This window comes from Globicephala melas, chromosome 4 (assembly GCF_963455315.2).
Source record: "Globicephala melas chromosome 4, mGloMel1.2, whole genome shotgun sequence".
Lineage (NCBI taxonomy): Eukaryota > Metazoa > Chordata > Mammalia > Artiodactyla > Delphinidae > Globicephala > Globicephala melas.
The window spans coordinates 27722568-27737598 of record NC_083317.1 but is presented as its reverse complement, the minus strand read 5'-3'; the positions used below and the strand labels follow the sequence as shown (position 1 = coordinate 27737598).

At 34.2% G+C, this 15031-nt stretch overlaps 1 protein-coding gene across 3 annotated transcripts in view; it reads left to right on the top strand.

The window, feature by feature from the left end:
- USP25 (ubiquitin specific peptidase 25) overlaps positions 1 to 15031 on the top strand; it is a 138845-nt gene that overhangs the window by 29856 nt on the left and 93958 nt on the right. For all 3 annotated transcript variants that reach the window (XM_070045422.1, XM_030877759.3, XM_030877762.3), the window contains 2 exons: positions 4312 to 4435; positions 14201 to 14363. In XM_070045422.1, coding sequence (XP_069901523.1) covers positions 4312 to 4435; positions 14201 to 14363 — 287 coding nt within the window. The remainder of the gene's footprint in view (positions 1 to 4311; positions 4436 to 14200; positions 14364 to 15031) is intronic.

Here is a 15031-nt window from a genome sequence, read left to right as displayed (position 1 = left end):
ACCTTCTCCATCACTTAAAGGAACAAGTCCCAGCTTTTCAGTTAAGAACTGATAGTCTGTGGTCAGCTAACCTTTCTAACACTAAAGACTATAATTGCTTGTTTCTTCCTCTGCTCATACTTATAATACTTCTGACACCAGGTATGTGAGTTTTTTTCCCCCTCACGCGACCAATTCTCCAACACCAGCTGGGTGTTCTACAATTCTGATACCCTCTACCTGGAGTTAGCATCAGACCCCACAGGCTAAATGCTCAGTCCCATAAGATTGCCCCTACCTTAGACACCAGTCACAAGTAGTGGGGCCCCAGGTTACCCACATTCTGTCTGACTTGGCTACAACAAATTGGGGTTCTCAAGACCCCCTCAAGTTTGATCATTTGCTATAATGGCTCATAACTCAGGGAAACACTTACTTTTACTGGTTTATTATATAATAAAGGCTATGATAAAGTATGTACAGCCAGATGGAGAGGTATATAGAACAAGGTCTGGAAGGGTCCCAAGCCAGGAGTTTCTGTTATGTGGAGTTGGGGTGCACCACCCTCCTAACATGTGGATATGTTCACCAACCTGGAAGCTCCCCAAACCTTGTATTTTAGGGATTTTTATGGAGGTTTCATCAGGCAGGCCTGATCGATTATTAACTTAACCTCCAGTCCTTATGTCTCCCTGGAGGATGGGAGGTAGGGCTCAAAGTTCCAAGCTTCTCATCATGGCTTAGTCTTTCTGATGACCAGTGGCCCATCCTGAAGCTATTTAGGAACCCCCCAGAGTCAGCTCCTTAGAGCAAAATATGTTCCTGTCAAGCTAGGAAATGCCAAGTGATATAGGAACTTTATGTCAGGAACTGTGTCAGAGACCAAATATTAGAACAAAAGGTTCTCCTAGTGTCTTATCTTGCTCTTTGAATGAATTGTTTATCCATGCATGATTTAATAACACAGCGCATTGGTAATTTGGAAAAGGTTTCCTTCCAAATGTTGGAAGAAAGTCTACATTATAAAACAAATAGAAATTGTTAATATCACTCGATTTCACCAGAAAAGCCTTTTAAGTATTGGGAAGATGTCAAGCTCATAGTGGTAGAAACAAGTTTTCTGAAGTTTCCGTTTTTGCTTGAAAATTCCATGGTAATCATTGGCAACAAATACTCTTCATTTGTTCTTCAAGTGACAGGCTCACTTTATTTTTCAGAAAATGTCTGCCAAATACTGATGTCTGAATAATCATAGTTTGTAGTTTGTCAGTTGTTCTTTCAAGTAAAAATAGTGCTCCATGAAAAAAAAATCAGTTCAGCTTGCAACTCAAGCAGTGTTCTAGTGTTTTTCTTTACCAACAGCATACTTTGGATATACAGCAGAAGTACTATGCATACTTTCTGTTTTGTCACATAGAATTAAAAGAACATGTAAAACAATGTTTGAGATTTAATAAAATTAGTTTCCTCATTTTATCAAGAATTTAAGAGACTGGCTTTTTTTATTTTGAATAATGGGTGTGCATAGTTGTAATATAATTAACTTGATGCTACTGCCTTGATTTGTGCTAAGATGCTGTGGTTTTATGCATTGTTGTTTTGCATAATCACTGCAAATGTGACCCCGGTAGGAAAGGCAAATAACATATTATTATTATGAGAGTATTTTTTATTTAAGGAACGCCTTCCTTCATAGGGTCATTGGGGATCCCAAGGATCCATGGATTACACTTGGATACTGCTAGTGTAGAGGAAAGACCACTGGACTTAATCATTTGAAGACTTAAAGTTGAAGCCTGTGTACCATTCTTTATTCTTATACTATTAGACTTCATTTCTTGCAACTTCATTATCTCATTTATGAAATAGGGTTAAAAGCATCTTGCCTAGTTTTTTGCTTTTGTGTTGCTTGAGTTACGATTGCTAAATTATGAAAAGTTCTAAGTATAACTTGTTGCCATTTCTAGGTGAGTTCTGCTCTAGCCAGTTTGGTTTACTTGTCAGTCATGAAACAGTAAACACTCTAGATAGTTCCAAAGAAGAAATTTAATACAGGGAACTAGGTTCTTAAAAAAATCAGTGGAAGCAATGGAGGAAGGATCTCTAGCTCAGCTTTCTGAAATGACTCCTGGATTCTTGCAGGACTGGCCAGCCAGGGAAGCCATTCCGTCTGCCACAGTCAGGAAGATAGTGAATCAGGAGACTGCCTTTGGGACTATAGGGTTCAAGAGCGTACATAGCTCTATAGCTGCTGCCCAGGGAACAAGCAGCCAGGATTAGGTAACTGCCACTGAGCTGTGCCTGGGCATTGGAGTGCAGAGTCTGGTTACCACTTCTACTCTATCTCTTGACATACCTGAAGCTGTAAATTGGATACTGGATTGCTACTGTGGAACAGCCCACATTTCTTCAGTCATGCTGGAGAAAAACAGCCAAAAGCAGCAGGATAGTGGCTTCCCCCCTCAAGTCTGCCTTCCAAATCTTATGCTGATGCATCCGATTGGTGGAACCTAAATTTTATCCAGAACCATAACTGCAGGTGAATCAGGAAAATAAGCTTGTTTGTTTTAATCTTTTCAGCTTCTGTAGTTGTAGAAGGCACACAAGGAGGATGAGAGATTGGAGTCTGAGGGCTAATTGATCGTGTCCCCAAAACCTGCTTTTCTGCTTCTTTGTGATTTTCAGGTTATTTTCTTTACTTCCATTATTCTCTCTTTACTCACCCAAGTTCTAGTCATTATTTAATGATCATGATAGTTCTCATTTTTATGAGGCCACTTCATGCCTCTCCAGTCCTAGCTTCTTTATCAATATTTCAGCTGGACTGAATGACTACACCCGGTGATATCCATCTACAGCTGTGGTTTGGTGGACTCGGAATTTGTAAACCAGAATTAGGAAACCTTTGGCCTGCTGACGTACGTATGCATGCTCCATCATTTCACTTGCTCTATAACTCTGTTCCACATTTTACTTGACTGAGTTTTTTGGACCTTACTTACTACATTTTTGTGAAGTTTTGTTATACTCTCTAAGAACATTAAAAAAATCTTCCGTGGCCAACTGTTATTTTTAATATTCTCATAAGCTGCTGTTTGGAGAAAAAAGTGTATATAACAATAGAAGTAGACTTTTGAAACTATCAATATACTTTATTTTTTATTAAGTGCAAAATATTTTTTTTCTAGTAGTTATATATAACCCTGTAGCCAGATGGTAAAATGAAGACACTTTATCTCCCATCCCCAACCCTTTTGTTTGTTTCTCTCTTATTCTAAGATTACAAAGAAAAAAATTAATTTTAACATGTCTCGAATACAAATAAACAAAGTGATTATAAAACTTGTCCAGGATACCAACCAGCATAATCCCAACTATGCAAAGATAAGGTAGTAACAGCTATACTTCTTTCTCTTTCTCATCCCATTATTTTGTAATATCCTACTTAGTAACATGTTATGATCTATCATTGTTTAAATGATAATAGGAGTATAATTGACATCTTTTGAGGTAAGGAAATAAATCGATGTATATTGGGAAATTGGATTAAAAATCAGTTTTTTTGAATGTGGTAATAGTTGTAGACTTTATTCTTTGGAAGAAGAACACTTACAGCATCTAGACTACTTTATTTTATTCTAACAAAAGAAAACCTGTCATTTACTTGCATATTTTTCTTTTTTGTGAAATGAAAACCTTTTTTTAATTAAAAGGAATGCATAGAACATTAAATAGAAAGTGAAAGATCCTTATACTTCCTTCTCCCCATAACCCTCCTCATTGAAATTAACCACTGTTAACAGCTTCATACATTCATCCAGACTTTAAAAGTGTATATAAACATAGATATATATGGTCAATTAGTTTCTGAAACATAGTTTTTGAGAGCTCATTTAATTATTATACTTTAATAAATGTCTAGGTAGTATAGCCGACTGGAATGTGTGTGTATTTGGGTTGACTTCAGAAAGCATAAATATAAATGTTTAATTATGTTGGCTTCAGTTTTTGTTGTTAAAGAACCTGTTTTTAGCAGTCTTTCTGCTTATTAGCTTTTAATCAGAGACTTCATAGTAAATATTGAGATTCCTCTGTAATGAAAAATATTTATACTCTTAATTGCTTTAGGTATATTTTATAGAGAAGAACATTCAATTTCAAAGTATAACCAATTTAAAAAGTTTGCATTCTCTTCAGAGAGGCTCTTATACAGAATTAAGTTGGTGCTGACTTTGATTGGAAAGGGTATATTGGGTATAAAATCTCCATTATAAGAATTACCTTTCATTTTGTTTGACTTTTAATTTTGAGAAAGATAGTTTTGCTTTTCAGATGTGATTGATCTCACTGGAGATGATAAAGATGATCTTCAGAGAGCAATTGCCTTGAGTTTGGCGGAATCAAACAGGGCATTCAGGGAGACTGGAATAACTGATGAGGAGCAAGCCATTAGCAGGTAAAAATATAATTTGTATAAAGTAGATATAAATACTATTTATAATAGAAATAATAATTGACTTTAATTTGAAGAGGCACAAAGATATACTTTGCAATTCTAAATAAACTATTAATAAACTTAGTATTGTTTTTATATTTTATGTAACTCAGATTTTCTTATTCTAGATTCAACTGCATTTGAAACTTAGATTGTTTTTAGGATTTTGGAGCGGCATTGTGGGGCATTAAATTTAGGTATATATTTTAATATTTCTTTGATTTTTTTCTTTCTTCCCCTAATTCCTTTTGGATACATTGTCCAATTCAATTTATAGTCATTTATGGCCAGGGTCAACAAACTTTTTTCTGTAACGTGCCAGTGGTAAATATTTTAGGCTTTGTCAGCCATCTGGTTTCTGTTGCAGTTGCTCAACTCAAGTGTTGTAGTGTAAAAGCAGCCATCGATAATGCATAATTTAATGAGGGTGGCTGTGTTCCAGTAAATCTCGATTTACAAAAACAGAGGGCCAGCTGGATTTGGCCCATGGGCCATACTTTGCCAACTTCTGATCTATAATATGATAGTATATTTATAGGTTTTTTGTTTTTTTTTTTAAGAAATAAGCAAGATTCCAAGATGTGTGATGGAATGCATCTTTTTTTTTTTTTTTTTTGCGGTACGCGGGCCTCTCACTGTTGTGGCCTCTCCCGTTGCGGAGCACAGGCTCCGGACGCGCAGGCTCAGCGGCCATGGCTCACGGGCCCAGCCGCTCCGCGGCATGTGGGATCTTCGCAGACCGGGGCACGAATCTGCGTCCCCTGCATCGGCAGGTGGACTCTCAACCACTGCGCCACCAGGGAAGCCCTGGAATGCATCTTTTGATTTAATTACCAAAACTTTTTAGTTTGAAAAAATTTGATCCACCAAAGGATTAAATAAGTTTGATTTAAAAAATAAAACTTTAAATTATAACTAAACATAATCTTCTAAACAACTCTTTGGAGCCAATGGTAAGTTTATCTTACTGAAGAAGAAATTTGTCTTTTAAGAGGTTAAATGATTTTCCAAGGATACACAGCTAAGATGGGTCTTATGACTCCAATGTTCTTTTCCCCTGTTAACAGAGTTGTTTGGTAGCAGAATGTACCAGCTTTCTTAGATAATTTCCCTTGGCACAATATTAATAGTACATTTCTTTCTGAGTAATCTGAGATTACCGTAGGAGATGCCTCAAAATGCTATGTTTAGCAAAGGCACATAATTTTTTGTAGTAATACTTTTTAATGTCTTTGTTACTTTGGAAACTGCTTTGTATAATAAGATATCAAGATGGCAAGCCTTAATTAAAATTCATTATCCTCTTTAGTTGTGGCTAATATCATTTAATACCAGTAATTTTAAATGAAAACCAAAAGTACATGTGCTATTTTTAGACATTTTATTTAGGCTTATTTTTTGAAGGATTTGGAGAAATTATAAAGTTAGATTTTGTCTTATAAAAATGAATTGGAATGAAATATTTGTCTTGAATAATTATAAAATTTGAAAATACTTAAGCTTTATGAGAAATATTTTAAACATGAAATACATCAGTTGGAATTCATATTTAAGGGGAATGATAATCTAGTATGTGAAAAAGAGATTATAAAATAGAATATATACTATGATACAAATATTTTTAAATGTATATATATTGTTATATATATTAATTTATATTAGTACATAAATAGAAAAAAGTCTGGAGGGTTATATACCAAGTAGTGTCAGTAGTTTTGTATCCTGTGTTTTCTAATTAAAATAACATAATTAGATAATCAGTATAAATAAATAAAAGTTAAGAAATTTAGATTATTCCTAATCTCTATTACGTACAATATATGTTATATATTCTTTAAGATACTGATTTTTGTCCAAATGGAAAAAAAAAACTCTTTAAGTTAATGCACTTTTTTTCCCCTTGATCTTTTAATTTTAGTATACTCTTAAAATAGTAAATACTTTGCAAGTATTTTTATTGTAGATAGCATTGCAGAGAATTGCTATAGTGTAGTATAACAAAATTTTATGTAAAATTATACTCAGAAGTAAAAAAAAATAATTTACTGTTGCAAAATGTAATTTTTTCCCTGATATGCATAGATTTTATAATATATAGTTAACAAAAAAGTTAACTGCAACATTCAGTAAATAAGCACATTTATAAATCATATTGTATTAGAAATAAGGGAATATGAGAATTCTAGTTAAGCATTTGACAAATATAACATTGCAGTGAGTTTTATTAAGGCTTAGACTCTAAATTCAAAAGGGAAAATGGTGAATTTTTTAAGGAAAACATTTATATATTATGCTTAAAAGTAAATTTATTTGTTCATTACCTAGTAAGTTCAGATGACAAAATCTTGCCAAGTAAAATCCTAGAATCATTTGACTATGGTTATATTTCAGTATACATACTTTAATATGAATTCACACATTTGGAATACTGCGCTATTGTGTACACCTAGATGAGATAAAACCTTTTTACATCTTACAATCTTGTGTTCAGGCACCCATAAATTTCATGGTAAAATTTCTTAAGTTGAACATTTTACAAGTGTACTTCTTAATATAATTACTTCTTAATGTCAGGATTGGATGCATTTATTATAATTATCTTAGTTATCACTGCACAGACAGGGAACAAGTAGAGTATGGATAGTAGAAATTTGTTAATAAACTGCATTGTGGCTAGTTTGTGTCTAGCATATTTGTTGTGAAAATGGCTTGCCTCATGAGATGACTTTGAATAAGTTGGGTAGAAGGTAGGGCTAGGTTCTAGTTAAAATTGTTACAAAGACCACACCTTCAACAATTTCAGGAAACATGGTAGACTAAAACAGATATTCTAGTGGAAACAACCAGAATGTGTTGTTTCTGTTGGATGTGAAATATTTTAAGATCTCTTGAAAGTATTATAGAATTGTTAAGATAGTAAGGGCTATAATAAGACTAAATCAAAGTGAAAGGTGGAACCCAAAGAAGTAAGTTCGGAATGCTGAAAGTCACTTTTTGACATGATGACATTTGCTTGTGTGTATAAATTTGAATTTCAGTTTTGATATCCTTGTTGAATGTGGGAAAAAGAAGTTAAAGGCCATTGTCTATATTAGGTGGGAAGTTTTAATAAGAAATCATTCCCCTTGTAAAGTTATGTCAATGGATGACATATTCACAAATAAGGGTAAATCAGAACTATCCCCCCCTCTGAAACCCCTATAATACTACAAAGACAGTTGCCTTAGCTATGAGGAGTGTTGTTGGAGGGGATGAGATTTGCTCCTGAGAAGTTATACCATGGTTGTACAGCTGAAATTTGTGTCACTTTAATGATTCAATAAATCTCTACTTGAAAAAGTACTGTGAAAATATCTTCTAGAAATGAAAATAAGAATTACTAAATTAAAAAAAAGGAAAAGAAAAAACAGAACACAGGTTTAATAGCAGATTAGAAATAGCTGAAGAATGTATTAGTAGACTGTAAGCTATATGAGAAGAAATTATCCAGTGTGTAACAGATAGCTAAAAAGTTAAATAATATGAAGAAAGGTTGAATGACACGGAGAATAAAATGAGTAGGTCTAACATACATTAATTGGTGTTACTGAAGAAGAGGAGGGAGGGAGTCAGAGGCAAAATTTAAAGTGATAATCACAGAATTTTTTAGAAGCGAAGAGGTAACTTGTAATTTCATGAGCCAACAAATCCCAATCAGAAAAATGAAAAGAAACCCACACATAAATTCATTATAGTGACACTCCAGAATACATAAGACTGGGAAAATCTTAAAATTACTCAGAGGAAAAAGGTAGAATTATCCTAAAAATAGTACCAGTGAAAGTGACAAATGACACAAATTTACATAGCAGTTAGACACATGAAAATAATAAGTTCGACCAGTTAAAAGTGGACAAGTTGCCATGTTGGGTATGATGATAGATTATAGCAGTGGTGGTAATCTTTGTGGTACAAGTTTGTTGAGTCACCTCATTGGAGAACAGCCACCACTATATATCCAACACAATGGCTAAAATGAAAAAGACTGACAATATCAAATGTTGGCAAGCATGTAGAGCAATTGGAAGTGTCATATATTGTTCGTAAGAATGTATAATGGTACAGCCACTTTGGAAAACTGGGAATTTCTAGTGTATTTCAACATATATTATGCTAGGACTTAGCATAGTCCACGTTTCCACTTCTAGGTATAGACCCTTGAGAAAGAAGCACATAGTGCCTTTATTGATAATAACTAAAAACTGTAAACAACCAAATATCTGTAAGAGCAGAATAGTTCACAGTGGTTGTATATTCACACAGTGGAATACTAAGCAATGTAATGGAAAACATTTTCCTGGTAATTTAAAAAATGTGGAGGAATCCACAAAGTAACATGTTGAGTGAAAGAAACTTGACACAAAAGAGTAACTGCTGTGTGATTCCATTTATGTGATGTTTAAGGACAAGCAGAACTAGTTTATTGTGGTAGAAGTCAGATTGGTGATTATCTGAGAATTAGAGAGACACTATTGATTGGGAAAGGGCATGACAGAATTTTGGGGAATAACAGAAATTTTCTATATCTTTGTCTGGGTGGTGGTTACATGCAGGGTGGTATTCATTGGTAAAAATTTCACTGAACTATACATTTAAGGTTTGTGTTTCTTATTATATGTAAATCACCTCAATAAAATACTCTTACCAAGAAAAGATGTATTTAGCCCTGTTGGTTGATAATCAATATAAAAAAGGTTATGTTTTTATGTATAAGAAAGAATGATAAGGAGAAAATTTTAAAAGCTACCATTTATAACACATAAAACTATTAAAGACCAGGAATAAATCTAATAAGTGTGCAAGAACTTCTAAGAAGAAAATTATTAAATAACACTGAGACATATTAATAAATATGGAAATAATTGGAAATGTATTCTGTTTCACAAATTGGAAGACTGAATATTGTAAAACTGGTTAGTTCTCCTTAAATTAACTTACGGGTTTAGTGTGATCACAATCAAAATACCAATAGATTTTTTTTAAAGGAACTGTAGAAGATGAATACTCCTTTCGTCCCTCCCTTCGTCCCTCCCTCCCTTCCTCGCTCCCTCCCTTCCTCGCTCCCTCCCTTCCTCCCTCCCTCCCTTCCTTCCTCTTCTTCCTTCCTTCCTTCCACCTTCTTTTTTCTTTTCTTTTTGGTTGATCTGTATAGCTTAAATGATATGCATGTTTTCCAGTGAGTATGTTGCTTGCTTGAAATAGACTTAGATGATCCAAAGTGGAATATTTTCTATAATGCAGTTTAAATAACAATACAAAAGAAAACAAGCAAAAAAAAAAGCCCTCAAAATCAGTACGATAAAATTCTACTAGGAACATGAACACTTACTGTAAGTAAGTGCTTTGAAGATTCATTCAATATAGTGTGTAGAAGGAAAAGAGACAGCAAAACATTTTGTCATCTTTTTATATTGTTGAATGCCATGGTCATGACTAGTGTTGAGAAGATAAGGTGATTGTAGTTGGGGTTGGTATTTGTGGCTTTTGGGCTTGCCTTTTTCAGTATGCTACATTTTGTTCTAAGCTATTTCTGAGCTCTGAGATTTGCAGTGTTATTTTTTTATTCTCTCTCTCTACTTGCAGCCTTAATATCTGAAATGTAGCTATTGGCATACTTTACACTTTAAAGCCTGGGTAGAGTCATTGGCTTTACTTTGTTTTGTGAGGCCAGGGAAGGAACCCTTATGAGGACTTGCCTTTATATGACGCTTATATTAATATGCCAGGACTGGACTATAGCAAAGGACAAGGGCTTGGGAATGGAGGGCTCATATTTGGGCTAGAGGTTGGGCTTTTTGTTTTTTTTTTGTGGTATGCGGGCCTCTCACTGTTGTGGCCTCTCCCATTGCGGAGCACAGGCTCCGGACGCGCAGGCTCAGCGGCCATGGCTCATGGGCCCAGCCGCTCTGTGGCATGTGGGATCTTCCCAGACCGGGGCACGAACCCGTGTCCCCTGCATCAGCAGGCGGACTCTCAACCACTGCGCCACCAGGGAAGCCCTAGCCCCTGTTTTTTGTTTTTGTTTTTTTAAAATCATGTACGCTCTAGGGATGAAACAAATCCATGTTTCTATCCTCTGGTTGCTGGTGGGAGAGACTGGTTGATTAATAATTTTGTGCAGTGTAATAAATGTATTTATAAAGTCTTTTAGGATCCAGGAGGAAGTGGTAGGAGGAAACCTAACTGGAGCATGTTGTAAGTCCTTGGTGATTAAAAAACTAAACGTGTTATAAGCTCTAAGTGAAGATCACAAAGTCATGGCATTCTTTAATCTACTATTTTTAGTACCATAATTCTACCATATTACCATATGTTTAAGGAATATTATAATAAATCTACTTCTTTAAAACTCATGCTTTTATTATAATGAATGATGATCTCTACCATATGACTGAATTGAGTTATATGAATATTTAATTATATACATTTAAGTATGTATACCCACCCACCAAAAATAAATGTGGTTTAGAAATGGATACTTCAAAAATTTTTATATCTTTAGGTCACTTTGAGAAACAGTGAACATGTATGTCTTAAGCTCTACTCAGTTATTACAGTTTGTATGTAATTTTACCTCTGTAAAAAGTTTTATGGGAATGCTGGAGAGATAGTATCTTCAGTTTATATCCTTGACTTTCTTTCCCTCCTCTTGTAACAAAAAGTGCAGGTAAGCTGCTTGGTCCTAGAAAGTACATTTGAGGCCATACATTCTCCCAAAAGTAGGCAAGGGAACTAAAAAGCTTATATTATCTTATCACATTAATGTTTTCATACAACGTGAAAATCAGATGTATTTTCTTGGTGGGAGGGGGCTGAAGAGGAGGGTGCCTGAACTGACTGTATCGAACCATTAAAAAAATACTTTCTGGTTTTTAGTTTTTAATAATCTTAACTAGATCTGGAATTAGAAGAATGTCATTATCTCAGGGGAGTCTAGATTGTAGATTTGGGATGGGTTGTTGACACTTGTGGGGAACAGGAGACCTAGTTTTACTCAATATGGTCTTGAGGCTGAGTTTCATTTTGTTATTAACTTCATGTGACTTATTTTTTCAATTTTTAATATTTATTTTTTTAACCTCTTTATTGGTGTACATGTGACTTATTTTTAGACTTTAATTTTTGTAGACAGTACATTTTATAGAAATCAGGTCTTCTCAAGTTTTCCATGACTGTTGTCTGTGTGACCCGTTTCCTGGTCATTATGATACAAATGATCTGGTGTGTTGGCATTGAAAAGGGTTATTTCTAATTAGTATTTTATTATAATTAGAAGTTTAAAAATATGTAATGGTAGAGGGTCATCCACCTAGAAGATTTAGGAATGAGTGTAGTTCTCCTTGTTCTCCTTCACTTTTGATCAGTTTATGCTTTTGGAATATACTGTAGAATCCTCTTTTTTAATGGTTATTGTACATGCCCACTGGTGCTAATCAACTGCTTTATGCCTCTTCTGTCCCTTATATATGACCGCTGGTGCTAATTCTTCTTTCCTGTTTGTGTTATTGTTGCTACTTCACCCAGAACCCATTGCTTGTTTTTTAGTTCATTCATTTCTAATTACCAATGAGGAATAAGGTTCCTTTATTTATACTTCTGGATATACATATGTTACAAAAGGAGCAAACTTTTCAAATGAAAACATTCCCATTTATAAAAGTCAATAAATAATTAAATATACCTTGTTATATAAAATAGACTTTGGTGTTGTATTTACCTTTTGTATACCATGTGTTAACTTTTCTCTTTTGAAGTAGTTGCCTTGTACAAATTTAATTTTTCCAGTTGATTATTCTCATTCTTGTATTACATTATGTTGAATTGTACAACTTGAACAGTAGGAATTCTCTCAGGTTGGCTCTTTGACTTACCTCCCCCTTATGTTCTTTAAAACTTATTTCTGATAAGAGTGGGATGTTCTAGATAAATGCTGACTTTCTTATGCCCCAATTCATCTAATAAATACCTTCCAAGGAGTTCTACTATTTTTTAGTGGTCAATAGTTTAAGAGAAAAAGCTTGTATGGGCTGAGGTTGCATGGAGAGTTGATATTTAGGCAGAGTACTGCTGCTAATGTTGGACCACTCTTAAAAGTGTATACTGTTTATTTTTAAATATGTGAGTTTACTTTGATCTTTACATTGTAATGTATCATGTTGTTTTATTTTTTAATTAATTAATTAATTTATGGCTGCGTCGGGTGTTTGTTGCTACACACAGGCTTTCTCTAGTTGTGGCGAACAGGGACCTTCGTTGCAGTGTGCGGGCTTCTCGTTGTGGTTGGTTTCTCTTGTTGTGGAGCACGGGCTCTAGGCGTGTGGGCTTCAGTAGTTGTGGCACACGGGCTCAGTAGTTGTGGCTCGTGGGCTTAGTTGCTCCGTGGCATGTGGGATCTTCCCAGACCAGGGCTTGAACCCGTGTCCCCTGCATTGGCAGGCGGATTCTTAACCACTGTGCCACCAGGGAAGTCCCTATCATGTTGTTTTCTGCTTTCTTTTTTTCAGTATGTGGTTTTACTGATTCCCAAAGAAGACTCTATCCTACATTCATATAAGTTATTTTAAGTAATACTAGTTTGGAATCTAATACATTGTATCTAAGGTCATGTTGTAAGGTTAGAGACAAAAGAATAATTTACTTTTTCTGCATAATTAAAGAAGATAGCTATATTATTTTGACATTAATCTGATAGAGCAAAATCTTTAGGAGAAAAATAGTGTAGCATGAATGAGATCTTCTCAAGAAGCCAAAAACGTTGAAAAAACTTATTCTTGCTGAGGTTTTGTAATGAATACAGAATGCGTTAAGATATTTAGCTATTATTTATGCTTATTTAGAATAGTAAGTAACACATGTCTTGAGCAGGCAAAAATGCATGATTAGTTTATATGTGAGGATTAGGGTTTTCCAGCATGTTGTTACATGTTTAAGAGCAAGAAGAACACCATTAAGCAAAGTAGCATTACTCTTAGCCATGTTTAGATATTTTAGATATATTTTTAGATATTGTGTAAGTGCATTTATTTTGAAGAGTTTAATCTTTTATTATTCTGATATGTAGATATTTATTTCAGTAGATTTCTCCCTAGGCAAACTTTTGGGTAAAGAAGTGAACACAGAAATATTCTCTCCCTTTATTTAGCTCTTGTAGAATCATGGATCTCTAGAACTGAAAGGAACCCTAGAATTTACTTTACCCTTTTTATAATAGAAAAGGAAATTAATGGTCAGAGGAATAAAAGTACAGTTTTTTTCAATTTTTAGTTTTCTTGATTCAAAGTAATTCTTATAAAAATAGTCATTATGTTATATTGTAAATATGTATTTCAATACAGTGACTTTTCAGAAAACTTACCTAGGTACTGTATCCCTGGTACTAAGCCTCTAATTTGTTGAAATATAATTTAATATATTTCCTATTACATAATGCTGTCTTTTTGTGTTTGAAATTTCCTTTTTCTGAGAAAAATAGGCTGCATGCCTCTTGATGTGTTGGCATTGCCACGGCTATGTTCTTAAAACTAGCCTCCGCTTGAGTAAATTTAGTTTTAAATATTACTTCCCCAGATGGATTGTCTAGAGCTTAATCTATTAAAATCCTTTGTTTATAGTATGCTATTTTCTAGGGTACAGCACTAAATTAATACTGTACTTTTTTCCCCCATCATCTTCTTCCCATTGTTTTAGAGTTCTTGAAGCCAGCATAGCAGAAAATAAAGCATGTTTGAAGAGGACACCTACTGAAGTTTGGAGAGATTCTCGAAACCCTTATGATAGAAAAAGGCAGGACAAAGCTCCTGTTGGACTAAAGAATGTTGGCAATACTTGCTGGTTTAGTGCTGTTATTCAGGTAAGAGTCTTTATGCAGATCTTATTTGGTGGGCCTGACAGCAATGGAAAGTGGGTTGGGGTTGTGTTTCTTTTAAGCTGTATACTTTATATATAACTGCAGATCAGGTTTTAGTATGCCTTTCTGTCTACTAACCTAGTTTGGGGATTGCAGTATTCCGCACCCCACTTTGTTCCTCACTCCCAGTATGGAGTTTTAATGATAGAACACTACCTAATGCCTTATTCAGAATTAATTTTTCCTCCTTCCCATTTGTTGGGAATTGTCAGAGTGGAAAGAAAATATTTTTGTATATAAATCCCTGAAAATTTAGGGAAGGATGTAATCAAGGTATGAAACCAAAACCGTTTTTTTTTGTGAGTCAAATCAGAATTATTTATATATAATGGAAAATATCATTCAAGAATTATAGTCATTTAAATACTATTTTTATGTAAGAGAGCATTTTATTTGAGGAGGGAACAGATTGACAAATAATTCTCAATACATATGTGAGAATGACGTAAAGAATAAATGTTGATAAATAAAGAATAACATATTTTCTTTCTAACTTGGAAAGGCCTTAATGAAATGTTTCTTGAGCTCCTTATTCTAAAATGAAAAATGTTTGTATGCATAGATATCCATCATCTTCTCAGTTTGGACTAATTTTCTTTTTTTTTTTTAAA